The sequence below is a fragment of the Cyrtonyx montezumae genome, unplaced genomic scaffold (genome assembly GCF_038088225.1).
Source record: "Cyrtonyx montezumae isolate F1298 unplaced genomic scaffold, pur_monq_1.0 scaffold_8, whole genome shotgun sequence".
Lineage (NCBI taxonomy): Eukaryota > Metazoa > Chordata > Aves > Galliformes > Odontophoridae > Cyrtonyx > Cyrtonyx montezumae.
Genome location: NW_027072089.1, coordinates 80,200,032 through 80,213,181, shown reverse-complemented (window position 1 = coordinate 80,213,181; position 13,150 = coordinate 80,200,032). Strand labels below are relative to the sequence as shown.

Sequence of the window (13,150 nt, the reverse complement as noted above, 5' to 3'; positions counted from 1 at the left end):
AGAAACAGAACTAGTGTCATCCAAAAGTACATTAGTTAGAAGCGTCATTCTCCAGCACCAAGTCTCCTTCAGCACTGCTCTGATCATCATTAGAAAGAGCTCTCACTACAAGCAGGGTGCACCTGATGGATCTGATCAGTGCCAGTGCTGTGGTATCACCCAAGTCCTGGACCTGCACTGAGGACACAACCTAGCTCCCACTGCAGTTGCTTGTTTTCCCTGTGGGGACTGCTTTCAAAAGGATGGCATTCCTTTACAAGCCCAGCGATGGTAGGGGAGACAGGTTTTACCACAAGCGTGTTTTCCTTTCTTCATTAAGGTTTTACAGCAGTGCTGCTACCTTGGAAGTCCGCCATCAACAAGCAGGTCAACCCCCTCAGTCTGGGCAAAGCCTCTCTGTTTTCTGTCTCATGAAAAGTTCCTTGGTAACTATATATTATTTTTGGAAGGCAGGGTGTTAGAAAACAATTGATAAGAATAAAGAGCACTCCACCTCTGAAAGCAACCTGTATGCTTAATAAGATGATAGAATTTGGCCTGTGCAGGACAGAAAACAATAACCTCACTGTTGCATGGATACCTTCAAGTTACGTCTTCACGTCACCAAAAGCAAACTGTAGAGGGACTGCTCCACAGCTCAAATTCCCTTTACACCTCTTAGCTAACTCTTCACCTCTTCAGGCTACTTGCACAGTGGCATATTACAGGTTCCGCATAACTCCGTGCCTCAGGGCATCAGCCCACCTTTAGTTGTCTAACACCAAGAAGAAACATTTCTTAGAGGGAAACTACTACTACGTAACTATGATGCTATTTCTCATATCCTCCTTCTTTCTGTCAAATAAAAGCCCTATAAATAAAATATGTCAAATAAAAATGCTAAATGCTGCACTATTTTCTCTCACTGACATAGTTTCACATTTATTTGCTCTCACTGTTATAGCATATTTTTATCATTACTAAAGTTGACAAACAGTCCCTGGAAGAAACCAAACAAACTGTGTAAGGCACAATTAAATATTCAACACATGTTCACTGTCCAAACGAAACAGTAATAATAGAAAATCTGAAGCCAAATTCTTTTTCCATGTATGCGAAGTTATGCCAATGAAGTCCATCAGGTTTTAGCAGCTTAATTTGCCCCCTTGATACTCAAAGCCACGGAGATTACTGCATTACTAAAAAATTTAACACCACCACAATGCAACAGCAACAGCTGAGACTGAGCAAAAATAAATAAATAAAAAGAATACGATTCGGACATCAGAGGGAAGACAAGAAAGGAAGACTCCTCCATGGGGAGACCCTTCAGTGAAGCAAATCCTCAGGCACAACAATCCACCTGAAGGACAAAGCGCTCTTACCTGTGTGAGCGAGCATGTGCCGCTGTAGGGAACTTGCCCACGAAAAGACCCGGGGACAGTATGGACAGGAGATTTTTTGTGGGCAGTCTGAGTAAGCATTCATCTTCCCTCTCAGCAGCTTATCTTCAGCAGCTTCTTTCTCATCCTCACTTGTTCCATTTTGGCCGCTATCTTCCTTGAAATTGTCAGTGGACTGTAGAAACGGGCTAAATTTATTAGTGTCTGTGGTAGCCAGCATCTTCTCTATGCTGGCAAACTCCCCGCTTGACTCCAGATCCACGCTGCTGCTCAGTTTGGGCTTGTTTTTTGTTCCTTTCTTTCTGCCTCTTTTCTTAGTCAACCCAGTGTCAGCGACGGGAGACGGCTCGGGATCACAGGCCTGAGTCATGTCACTGGGAAGGCTGGAGTCCCTCTGAACGGTGGTCACGATTGTCATTTTTGCTTTGGCATTCCCTGATTTGTCGCACCCAGTGGAGCTGCTCGCTGCCTTGGGACTGGCATCTGCAGCCTCCGTTTTCAGCAAAGCAGGAGCAGAAGACACAGATGAAATGATCTGTGCGATGGAAGCCAGCGGCGGCAGCTCTTTAGTTACTGGAGGCTTTGGCAAGAGAGGTTGTGGTGGTGGTTTAGGCCTCAAGGGTCTCAGCAAGGCAGAATTGCCAAGGAGAGCTGGGGAAATGATTGGGACAGTCAAATGCAACGAACCCTTCAGTGGCTGGGGATGCCTGACAGCCCTGTTTTGCTCTGCGTTCCCATTGGCACCAAAGGCCAGAGGACACTGCTGACAGTTATAGGCATTATCAATGATCACAGAAGAAGCCAGCTCTTGATTCCTGGCCTCACCTGGGATATCATTATCCCTCTTCAGGACTTTGGGGATGGACAGGTCAATGGGCTCCATGGAACAGTCATAGAAGGACAGGGGAGAAGAGACAAACAGGTTCTCCTGCTTCACTTGCACAGCACTCAAGTTTTTGCTCTTCTGAGAGAAATCCAATGGCTCATCAAAATCCATCGGGAAATTGCCCGTAGGTTCAAGTTTGATGGGAACATGAGATGGTGTCCCAAGCAAGAAGCCATTCTGTGGCTCTAGGAAAGGCGTGATGGGCTTGCAGTCCATGTAAGTGCTGTCCTCCAATAAAGGAGCATCTGCGTGGCTCTCCTGAGCACTGCAGTCCACCACCAGGATGTAATTCTCAATCTCCCTTTCCTGCACATGCAAATGCTGCTTCAGGATATGGTGAATGCAGTTCCTCTTGGCTGAAAAGGCTGTGCCACACTCCTTGCACTCAAACGGCTTCTTCTTCTGGCAGCCACTGTGAGTCCTCATGTGGATGCGGAGCGCCCGGTAATGCTTCAGATCCTCGCCACACAGCTTGCACACTGTGTCTGGGGAACAGAAGGCATCCACCATCTCTGCAGCATTGCTGGTGACATACTCTATGTTCTTCTCTATATCCTTCCTGGTCACTTTGAGGTGCTTCTTTCGCAGGTGCCTCTCGCAGTTGGCTTTAACTGTGAACGGGTAGTGGCAGATCTTACAAATGTAAGGCCTCTCCCCACTGTGTGTCCGCAGGTGCCGGATCAGCGCCGCCTTGTCAGCTGCTATGTAGTCACAGATGTTGCACTGGTATGGGGAAATACCCAAGTGAGAACGGATATGAGCTCTCAGGACACCAGAGAAGGCAAACACCTGGTCACAGAAACGGCAGGGGTACAAGACTTTCCTCATTGTTGGGGCTTTCTTGTTTGCTGCCCCTGCAATGATGGCTTTGAGGTCCCCTTCTGTCACCTCCTGCTTGATCTTGGCTTCCATATTCAGAGGCAGGAGAGCTTCAATAATGCTGTCCTGCTCCAGTTGTGTCTTCATCTCATGTTGGGTTAAAGGCTCTACTTTGGGTTGGAGGAGCAGCTGCGAGGAAGGACTTGATTTGGCTCCTGGCTGGGAGAGGTGAGAGTTGGAGGAGGTCTCCACCGAGTTCTTGATCAGCCTCAGAGGAGGCGGTGGGAGGCTTGGGCTGATGCAGCCAGGGGAGGCTTGCTGGGCACTGATAAGAGGAGGAGGTGTAGAAGTTGCGACAACTGTCCGGGGCGTTACCAAAGGCTTTGGCTTCAGTGGTGGCATATGCTTGAAAATGGACTGCACGGGGACAGAAGGTGCCTTAGAAAGTGGAGGAAGACTGATCTGAGGAGGAGCGGAAGAAGCCATCTTCAAGATCTGCTGAATGTCTGCCAACTCGATCGCAGATTCATTGGAGATGGGTTTTACCACAATACTGCTGTCAGGCTGGATGATAAAACCCTTCTGAAAAGGCTGCAGCGAGAGGAGCTTTATGTTCTCCTTTGTGGGTGGGAGGACTGAAAATGACCCTCCCATAGAGGCAGCTTCCAGAGGAGAGAGGCTGAGCAGGCCAGTGCTGCCGGGTTCCTGAGGTAGGTTACTCTTCAGTGCTCTGAGCCGCATTTCTTGGACCTCATCTTGCGTATCGTCCTCCTGCTTGACAGGTTTGATGTCTTTGGTGTGCTGGAGGCCCAAGGATGCCATGAAGGCTTTCTGGTCTGGGTTCTCACTGGGTAGGGATGTGGCCTGTAGCTTGTGCTTGTCTCTTCCCTGATCCATCACGTGAGTTTCTGTGTGCAGTTTGAGCGCCGAAAGCATGGGGAACGCCTTGTTACATGTCTCGCAAATAAACCGATGGAATTCACTGATGCACCTTCGCAAATTTGTTTCACACCAGACCTGAAAGACACGCAAAAACACTTAGAGTAGACAACTCCAACTCGCAAAGCAATCATGTGTTACTGCAAAACCAAACCACCTTCACCCTCTCTTCTGGAGTTCAGAGAAGCCTTTCAGCCAGCTAAGTGGTGCATCTAGATTAGGGGCTGATTCTCCAGAGGTTCCCTCCCTGTAGAGGCAAATCTCTTCAGAGGGTTGTTCAGTCCCTAAAATACTTCTCCACCCTAATCTGCCCTTCCACAAAGCTCTCTCTGTTCACTGACACGACAGGAGCCTCAGAGGACTACCCAGCTAACTTCAGAAAGATGGGCAGTAAGACTGCTTCCTTCAACTCTTTTACTACAAAGAAACTACAAGGGGGAAAAAAAAATCCAAAAAGGCTAACCACCAACAACAAAAGCAACCAAAAAGAACATCCCTCAAAATCCAATTAACAAAATGAGGAGGCAAAACGAGTCAGACTTTTGATTAAGGAGTCTGATTACATTTATTCTTCCAAGAAAAATACTAAACACACAAATAGATTTTATACCTGAAAACAACTGTGAATCCAAATGCTATGTTTAAATATTTAAATGCTACCCAGCTAGCATTAGATGTTCTTAGTGTTAAATGATTGTTTGAGGAAGGATGAGAGGGAGGGGCATGGATTTAGCACTATCAACATTTTTGTTTAAAATAATTTTATAGATCTTCACACCTCTGAAATACTGGAAAAAAAAAAGGCCAAATGCTCTTTGGAAAATGGAAAAAACAACAGAAAGGGATAGGGAAAGGGAGAAAGAGAATGAAAAGAAGGAAAAGGAAGTGTCTGAATCCTAGGCAGACAGTAGCAATGTGGGTTCCACAAAATAGGTTGTGTCTTGCCTCTGGTAGGTCACATCTTTCAATACGTTCAGAAGATAACACGCTGTATCAGAGGGTACCTTAACCTCCTAAGAGCAAAGCATACCTGAGAAATGCGGGGGAACTTCCTACAGGAGAAGTCTGTGAATCCCAAGTCGTGGAAGCCTGCTGGAATTGAAGGGTTGTTCTGAATGAAAGGCTTTCCAGTGGGATCTCTGGGAAGCTGCTTATGGATAACTGCATTATGGCGCAGTAAGCCCCGATGAGTACGAAAGGTAATACAACAGATGTCACACCTGGAAAGGAAAAGAATAAAATAAAAATGACTTACTGACCGCTTCAAGCATAAGGACTAGCATTCTTCTCACATTAGTCCAGCCTCCTTCCTCTCGTCCCATGATACTAAAAATCTGTTAAATGCAGAACGAAGTCGCGGCATGTCAAAAATCTATCACCACAGAAAGGCCATTTCAATCACAGCCACTTTCTACCAGTACCTGGTGGTTAAGTTTACCAGAAGTTCAAAGAATATAGCAAATGAATGTCACACGTGGGCAGACGTAGTAGAAGCTGAGAATGCAGCTTTCTGACAACCTTCCCGTGGTCCAAGTATTTCAATACAATTTTTTTTTCCTGAATTTTTACTAAAAGGTGCTGTTAAGATAACAATTTAAAAGAAAATTACAAAACATCAATGACGTGGAAAGGTTAAACCTACACAGCACACAGCTGCAAATGTACAGATAACACCTTTTTAACTACAGCTTAAGACATGCTACTGCCCACCATTCAAACACCTGTGTATGAATTTTTCTCCAAATGTTTATACTGCACTGCTTTTCCATAAACTTCCACTGATTCTTCTCAAAGCTGTTACGAGAAATATACTTTCTTCAAAAGAAAAAAGTCTGCTCCTTGGAGGGGAAAAGGTCGGGAGGGAGGCCTGAAACAGGCTCAGCACTTCTGACATTCTCACACTCATATACCTCCTTGACAGCCAGTGTGCCTTCTGAAAAATGCAGAAGCAATATCTTTTCTGATCTGTCACCTTAGGTTATGATTTGTTTTATTTCAGTTCTATTCCCAAATTCAGTCAATCGTAAGTTTCTTAGGTACAGCAGATGAGCATTAGACAACAAAAGGTGCTGGAAATGCAGCTATGCTAGAGGTTGTAAGGAGAACACAGCAACATTTCGCTGACATGTCAACAATGTTATCACCTTTAAATATCTGGTGTTTGAGCTCTGAACTATGACAGATTATATCCACTCCGAATCCAACAAATGACACACAGTTTCACTTAAAACTGTTCCCTATGGTTACAGCTCCTGCTTGTGACCAAAAAACAAGTTCTGCAGAAGCTACTAGCAGGGAATGTGAAGCAGACTCTGTTGTTGAGAGTGTTATTCGCACTAGCAGTTTCTCACATCTCCCCAAGCTGTCTTTGCCCTCCCATCGAGGAAAAGGACATGTGCCTACTCATTAAAAAAACATCCTGCAATTAGAAATGACTTCTGACAAAACCCTGAAACAACCCCCTCCCTGTCCTGTCCTTAACGAACTCCCATTGTTGTTCCTTTTATCACTACATAAACTTCCACAGACCTTTTTTATTCCCTGAAAATGAAGAGATAACCAAGTTACTCGCAGAACAATTGGACTCATAGTCTCTGAGTGGTGAAAGAAACAAGTGTGAAGTATATGTACCACTGCCTGTGTTATCATGGTACCCAGAAGGCTGAGGCATAAATATTATGCACTGAAGGTTTAATCTGTTTTATCTCACCTTTATAATTATTGCCAGCATAGTGCTGGCATTCCATTAAATAGAGAACCACAGTCATTTACAAAGCGGGTGTTTACTTAAAGAGATCTGCTAAATGTGACAAGCGAGGGAATGCCGATGCACAGCGCTCCTCCAGCACCAGGACTTGTGGCTCTCTTCCAGCTCACTTGGCAGTACCTATCCGTGATGCACAGCTTTCATCTTTGGCAAAAACAAAAACACCCAACCACCAAACCCAATGGGGAAAGGAGGGCATTACAGGCTTGTAACAGTCACTCCAGAACTCACAAGATACTGGAACAAATGCTCTTTTAGAGGCGATGAAAAAGCCTGGCGTGAAAACCAGCGGTGCTTCTGGCACACTCCTCCTGGTTATCTCAGCCCATGGACAGCGAGGACTTGCAGGCCCGGCTGCTCTGTGAAGGCATGCAAATCCTCACCCTCTCCTTGGTTGCCCCGAGGCAGCTCTGGGAGTCCCCAGTATGCCTGACCTCCCTGGGACCAGCAACAAAATCCAATGGCTGCATCTCTTCATGTTTGACTGGGCAGAGAAAGCTACTGCTGACAGGACTGCAGGGCCACAGGGAGAGCCGGGGTCTGCTGCCGGACCCCTGAGATTTGGGCTAAGTGAGCCACAGAATCATGGCATGGCTCAGCATTCAGTTCCAGCCCCATGCCGTGGGCAGGGCTGCCCCCCAGGAGCTCATGCTGCCCAGGGCCCCATCCAACCTGGCCTTGAGCATTTCCAGGGATGGGGCACCACAGCTTCTCTGGGCAGCCCATGTGATTGCCTCACATGTCTCACGCTCCCCTACCCTCTCACATCCACCAACTGTGTGACAGACTGATTTCAAGTACTGGTTTATTTGGGGCTCCCATCAAAAGCTGCGCATGAGAAAGTCCTTCGTGGTACACCTGTATCAACTGTTATGCCTCAGGAGTAAAAATCTGCAATGTAAAAATGGTGTTTTCATGCAAAAGAAACCTCCCTCCCTCCTCCCCTAAAACAAAACCCCTACTCATAAAAAAAATGTGTTACGTCCCTTCTCTCTTCTATAATGCACAGAATTAAGCAATCTTCTGTGTTTTTCTCAAGCAAAACCAAAAATCTGGAAAAGGATTAAATTCTTTTCCCATTTGGTCAAATTCAAGCTCCCGGCTGAATAAAATAACACCCAGGTAAGTCAGGCCTGTCAGTGTGCTGCCTCAACTCAGTGCCTCCAGTGGGGCTACAGCTTTCAAGACACAGCTCATTCAAACAATGACACCCACCTTTTTTTTCTTCTATATATTTTTTCTCCTTTGTGTAATTAAATTACTTTTCCTACGAGTACTAAGGGAACCCAAGTCTCTTGGGTTTGAACACAGCGAGTGCTGCTGATGTAGGTATGGCTGTGTACCACCTTCAAGGAAAACTCAGAGGTATGGAGCTTCAAAACTAGTTAAGGCAATCATCACGTGGCGCTGAGTAACGTTTGTGTTAATTTAAAGTGGAGCATGCTGCCATGTGTAATAAGGCATTAACTGGCAATTTTAATTTTTTTTTTTTGAAAGAAATTAATTTGCTTGTTTTGACATCGGTACTGTTTTCCATCTTTAAGCAACGACAATACCTACGATGCTTTTAAATCCATAAACACAGTTGAAGAAGCAAAAGGGAAAGGAATCTCACATAATATGAACATTATTTTTCATCTTGCTTAAATTTCTTTTTAAAAATGTAATATTTATCTGCAAAGTCCAAAAAGACCAGCATATCAAATAAGGCAGCTGAGCCATATGGTAATACTTTGCTCGTGATGAGCTTAAAGACAAAACAAAATGAACCCTCTCTCCTTAAAGTTTCACAAGTCTGTCCCAGCATAATGCCAAGTCAAACACGGATGGTGTGACTGCAGAGAGCAGAGATGGGAACAGATTCTCAGCAGAATAGGCAGTGCAATAGCTCAACACCTGAGCACAGTTAAAAGCACTGCACTTGCAAGGTAAGTCTCCAGATGTAGTAAATGAAAGCTGCTGTGTTATCACATGATTGCTAGTCTTGGCCACACTGCTCTCCATTTTTCTACAAATACAATCAGAGAACACAGGGAAGAAGGCCATTTGGTTCTAAAAAGAGATTCACTGTAAGCAAAAACAGAAAAACTGTTGTTAGCAACTTAGACTGCTTTACATTGAGCACCCTCCACAGTAGTCCTTATGTAATGGAGACACTCACACCTCGACAAAGCCAGCTGAGCACTACAGCTCTGGTTCGCTGGTAGAGGTGCACAAAGTGAGTGGGCAAGAAATCAACTGCTAAATACAGTGCAGTGACAGTACAAAGACCAGGCTGACCTTGGTGCTCAGTCCACCTATCACACCAGGTGAGTTTAATTATTACTAAGGAGCTCTGAGGAGAAGGACCTGGGTGTTCTGGTTGGCCATGAGCCACCACTGTGCCCTTGCAGCCCAGAAGGCCAATGGTATCCTAGGGTGCATTAAATAGAGCATGGCCAGCAGGTTGAGGGAGGTGATCTTTCCTCTCTACTCTGCCCTTCTGAGGCCACATCTGGAGTACCATGTCCAGTTCTGGGATACTTGGTTCAAGAAAGACAGGACATTTCTTTAGAGAGTCCAGTGGAGTGCCGTGAAGATGATGAGGGGCCTGGAGCATCTCCCTTATAAGGAAAGGCTGAGAGACCTGGGGCTGTTCAGCCTGAAGAAGGGAAGGCTGAGAGGGGATCTCATCGCTGTTTATAAATACCTAAAGCTCAGGAGCCAAATGGATGAGACCAGGCTCTTTTCAGTGGTGTGCAGTGACAGGACAAGGATCAGCAGACAAAAGCTGCAACACAGAAAGTTACATATAAATATGATAAAGAACTTCTTTGCTTTGAGGGTGACACAGCACTGTAACAGGCTGCCCAGAATGGTTGTGGGGTCTTCTCTAGAGGTACTCAACACTCGCTTGGATGCCTTCCTGTGTGACCTACTGTAGGGAACCCGCTTTAGATGCAGGGTTGGACTGGATGATCTCCAGATGTCCCTTCCACCTCCTATGATTCTGTGATACCACACCATTGCACTTACAAGATCTCTATGTGAAAACACAGCATTAAAAAGCTTCCTATTAAAGTAAGTTAACATTCTTGAAATATGTAATGCTGTTTGGAATATAAAAGCATTTTAATATACCTTAAGAAACAGTCATTCGCTTGTGCAGCTTGTTCAAAAGAAAAACCAGAATTTGCTACACTTATGACAAAAGGAACCTGAAGTTTTCACCCATGCAGCTCAGTAGCACTGTGCTGCCCACACTGTGGGCACTAACAAGTAAAACCCCTGTTAGTTTCTGGGCATTAATGAAAACAAGAAGGTACCTTTCTGTTTCTTTCCTGGCTGTGCTCTTTAGCAACAGCCACAAACAGAAGCAAGGAAAACAAAACAAAGCAAGGATGAAACATATCCTGAGACAGAATCCATTAATACACAGTTAGGTTATTAAATCGCCCAACTCCTCCCACTTAAATCCCTAATACATACCCTACATAGATTTCCACTCTTGATGTTATTACCACCCTTTCTGTCCTGCATTAGCATGGGTCTCCTTCTGAGCAAAGAAAACGCAATCCTAATCTAAAATCAGAACAACCAGGCACCAGAGCAGGATGGGCACTCGCATCCAGCTGACTCCTGTCTGCTGCATGGATGGGAGCAGCCCCCCAGCTTCACCACTTTTAACATGTGAAGGATAAGAACAAGAGGATGGAGAAAGGATCATTTTAAATAGAAGGACCTTCACCCCCTCTGAAGAAAAACCAGCAAGTTGCAGGAGTATTCCCCTTCAGGAAAGAATTTCTCAATCTCTCACTTTGTTTAGGGCAAAGCAAAGGGAGGGAGATGACAGAGAGCAAATTGGTTTCAGCTCCCGTGTAACCCCGCCCAAGTCCAGATACTCATCTCTTTTTGGGCGAAAAACCCTTCCTGGCCTCCACACCAGGGCCCTGGGAAATAACATCCAACAGCTGCACTAATCTCCCCCACTTGCTGCACGAGTGATGGAAAAGCAGCAGCACCGTGGGCACTGCTCCTGTCTTCCCTGGGGATCCCTACAGGTCCCCTGGGCACCACACCCAAGGGACCTGTGGCTCTCCCATCTCCCCCTCACTGAGCACCTCCTCCTTCTGCCAGCACTAAACAAACAGAGGCAAACCCCATAGGAGCCCAGCCTCTGCTGGGGGTCAGCACTGAGACTGCACAGTACGCAGGGAGGCTGGGGAGATGCACAGGAGACCCTTTCAGTGAAAATCAGGAAAAAGCAAATAAAAACAAAAAAAGAGCTCACTTCTTCCTAACACTGTAATGAAGTGCACGCACTAGCAACAACTCAACAGTGCTGCGCTTTAGTATCTCAGCCCCAGTGGAACAGGAGCTTACTCTCCCATTTATTTCAACAGAATAAGCATACAACTAAGAATAAACGGGGAAAACTGGAGATGGCCTGCAGACCCTTGCTCAAAGTAGTTCATTTTTCCATAATGACCTTTCCATTTACTAAAGGTCAAAGCTTTAAAAAGCAGAAGAGTCAAGAAAGTAGCTGGACAGAATCACAGAGTGATAGCTCAAGATCAACGTACAGAACAATGAAGGGTGCACAAATAGGGCAGGTGTACCTGGAAAAAGGAAGCCTGCACCGCGCAATCCTCCGCAGCTACCAAAATTCCAGGCTGCACAGCATCCAGAATTAAAGTTATTTGTACGTGCAAATTCAAATGGGTCTCCTGGTGCTCTTTTTGGGGGAAAGAAGAGCTCTTCCTGCCTTCTAATGTACTTTTCAAAAACAAACAAAAAAGCTCTACACATGCCTATCAAGTTACCTTAAAAAAAAAGGGGGGGGAAAAAAAGAAAATTAAACACTTTTCACCAAGTAACATAAGAAGAAACACATCGGCAGGCACTCATCTATCCTACAACCATCTACTGATGACAGAAGAGTGCACAAATAGGTGCAGCCCAATCTGGACAGAACACGCGTGCCCTTATCTGCATTCACAGGTAAGCTATGCTCAGCATGCAGACATGGCTGTTAACACAAGAAGCAGCAGCCAGTACTTAGACAGAGCGTGTGTATAAACATACCCTGGACACCAGGATCAGACAGGCATGCTAATAACCCATTCTGGCTCAGCCCTCCTTCCCTCCTGTATTCCCTTTTACGAGAAGCTTTCCTCTGCAGTCAGGCTTTGCATTTTACCCACTTTCTATTTTGGTACCTGAGCTAAGATATTCAGCGCCATGTGACAAGCCGTGCAGCTCCGCGTGAGAGCCTCGCTCCCTGTGTCCATTCACTATCTGGTATTTTTACCCGCCTGCTCCTGACTCTCAATCTCCTGGCACAATGAGCTCCCTGGTGTGAGCTGACCACTTCTAGGATGGAGTTGATTTGTGCTGCTCTTCTGATGTTTTCCATTCTTTCTTCTCTGAACAGAAACTTCAGAAAGTACTTAAAGCGCAGTTCTGGTCTGCTTTTGCAAGTCAGCACAGAGACAGATGCTCAGCCCACTGATTCTACTTCCCTTTTTTATTGGCTTAGTAAAAGAAGCAATCACCAGCTTTCTTGCATGTCCTCTCCTTTGCCTTCTGGGCAGTAAGAATTGCATTGTACCATTGTATACTTTTGGTCCTAGCATTTACCAGAGCTGGATTTCAGTGCTAACAGCTGGTTCGTGGAATTGCTCCTACACTGAACATTCTGATAACTGTGATCAGGATTCAGTTCCTAGCTTCTATCAGACACCTAGCAAGCAGCTGAACACACAGAACAGGGGAGCTGGCCCAGCCAGCACTGCCATACAACTGACCCTTGGGCACCTCTATCCTTGGCTGCAAGAGGTTTGGTAGACTCTGTCAGTATTTGGTAACTCTAGCAGTGAGAGCAATGACTAAGAAGGGAAGCATCGGGGCTAGAGCGTGCCAAAACCAAAGGTCAAAGAGTCCACGAGCATGTCTGTGCTGGAGTGTCTTTTCCCTCTCTCCATACTCAACAGTTGTGTAGCATGCAACAACCTCAGCATTATCAATCTGCACTGAAAGAACACAAGTTTACTATTCTGAAGCACTAACAAGAAAGGAGGCTTATCTATGTGCACACCAACAGCTGTGACAGAGACAGAAAAGAAGTACAGCATTTTACAATGTCACGTGAAGACTACTGGCTGCTTCTAGTAGCACTGCTAGGAAGAAACTTACTTTCCCCACCACAAACCTGCAGCAGTGGCACACAGGCAACAAAAAATACATTTGCTTTTCAAACACATTCACTCTTTCAATTTTGCAATGTCTCTAACACCCTTTTCCTACAAAATGCTGACCACGCGTAGAAAGCAGCACGCTTCACAAAAATTAACTCAGCAGGATTACTCCTTACTATAT

General features: G+C 45.5%; 1 protein-coding gene across 2 annotated transcripts in view; it reads right to left on the bottom strand.

Moving 5' to 3' along the window:
• Positions 1-13,150, bottom strand: part of RREB1 (ras responsive element binding protein 1) — a 116,862-nt gene that overhangs the window by 18,964 nt on the left and 84,748 nt on the right. For both annotated transcript variants that reach the window (XM_065753411.1, XM_065753410.1), the window contains exons 8-9: positions 5,057-5,246; positions 1,365-4,104 (exon numbers count right to left, since the gene is read on the bottom strand). In XM_065753411.1, coding sequence (XP_065609483.1) covers positions 1,365-4,104; positions 5,057-5,246 — 2,930 coding nt within the window. The remainder of the gene's footprint in view (positions 1-1,364; positions 4,105-5,056; positions 5,247-13,150) is intronic.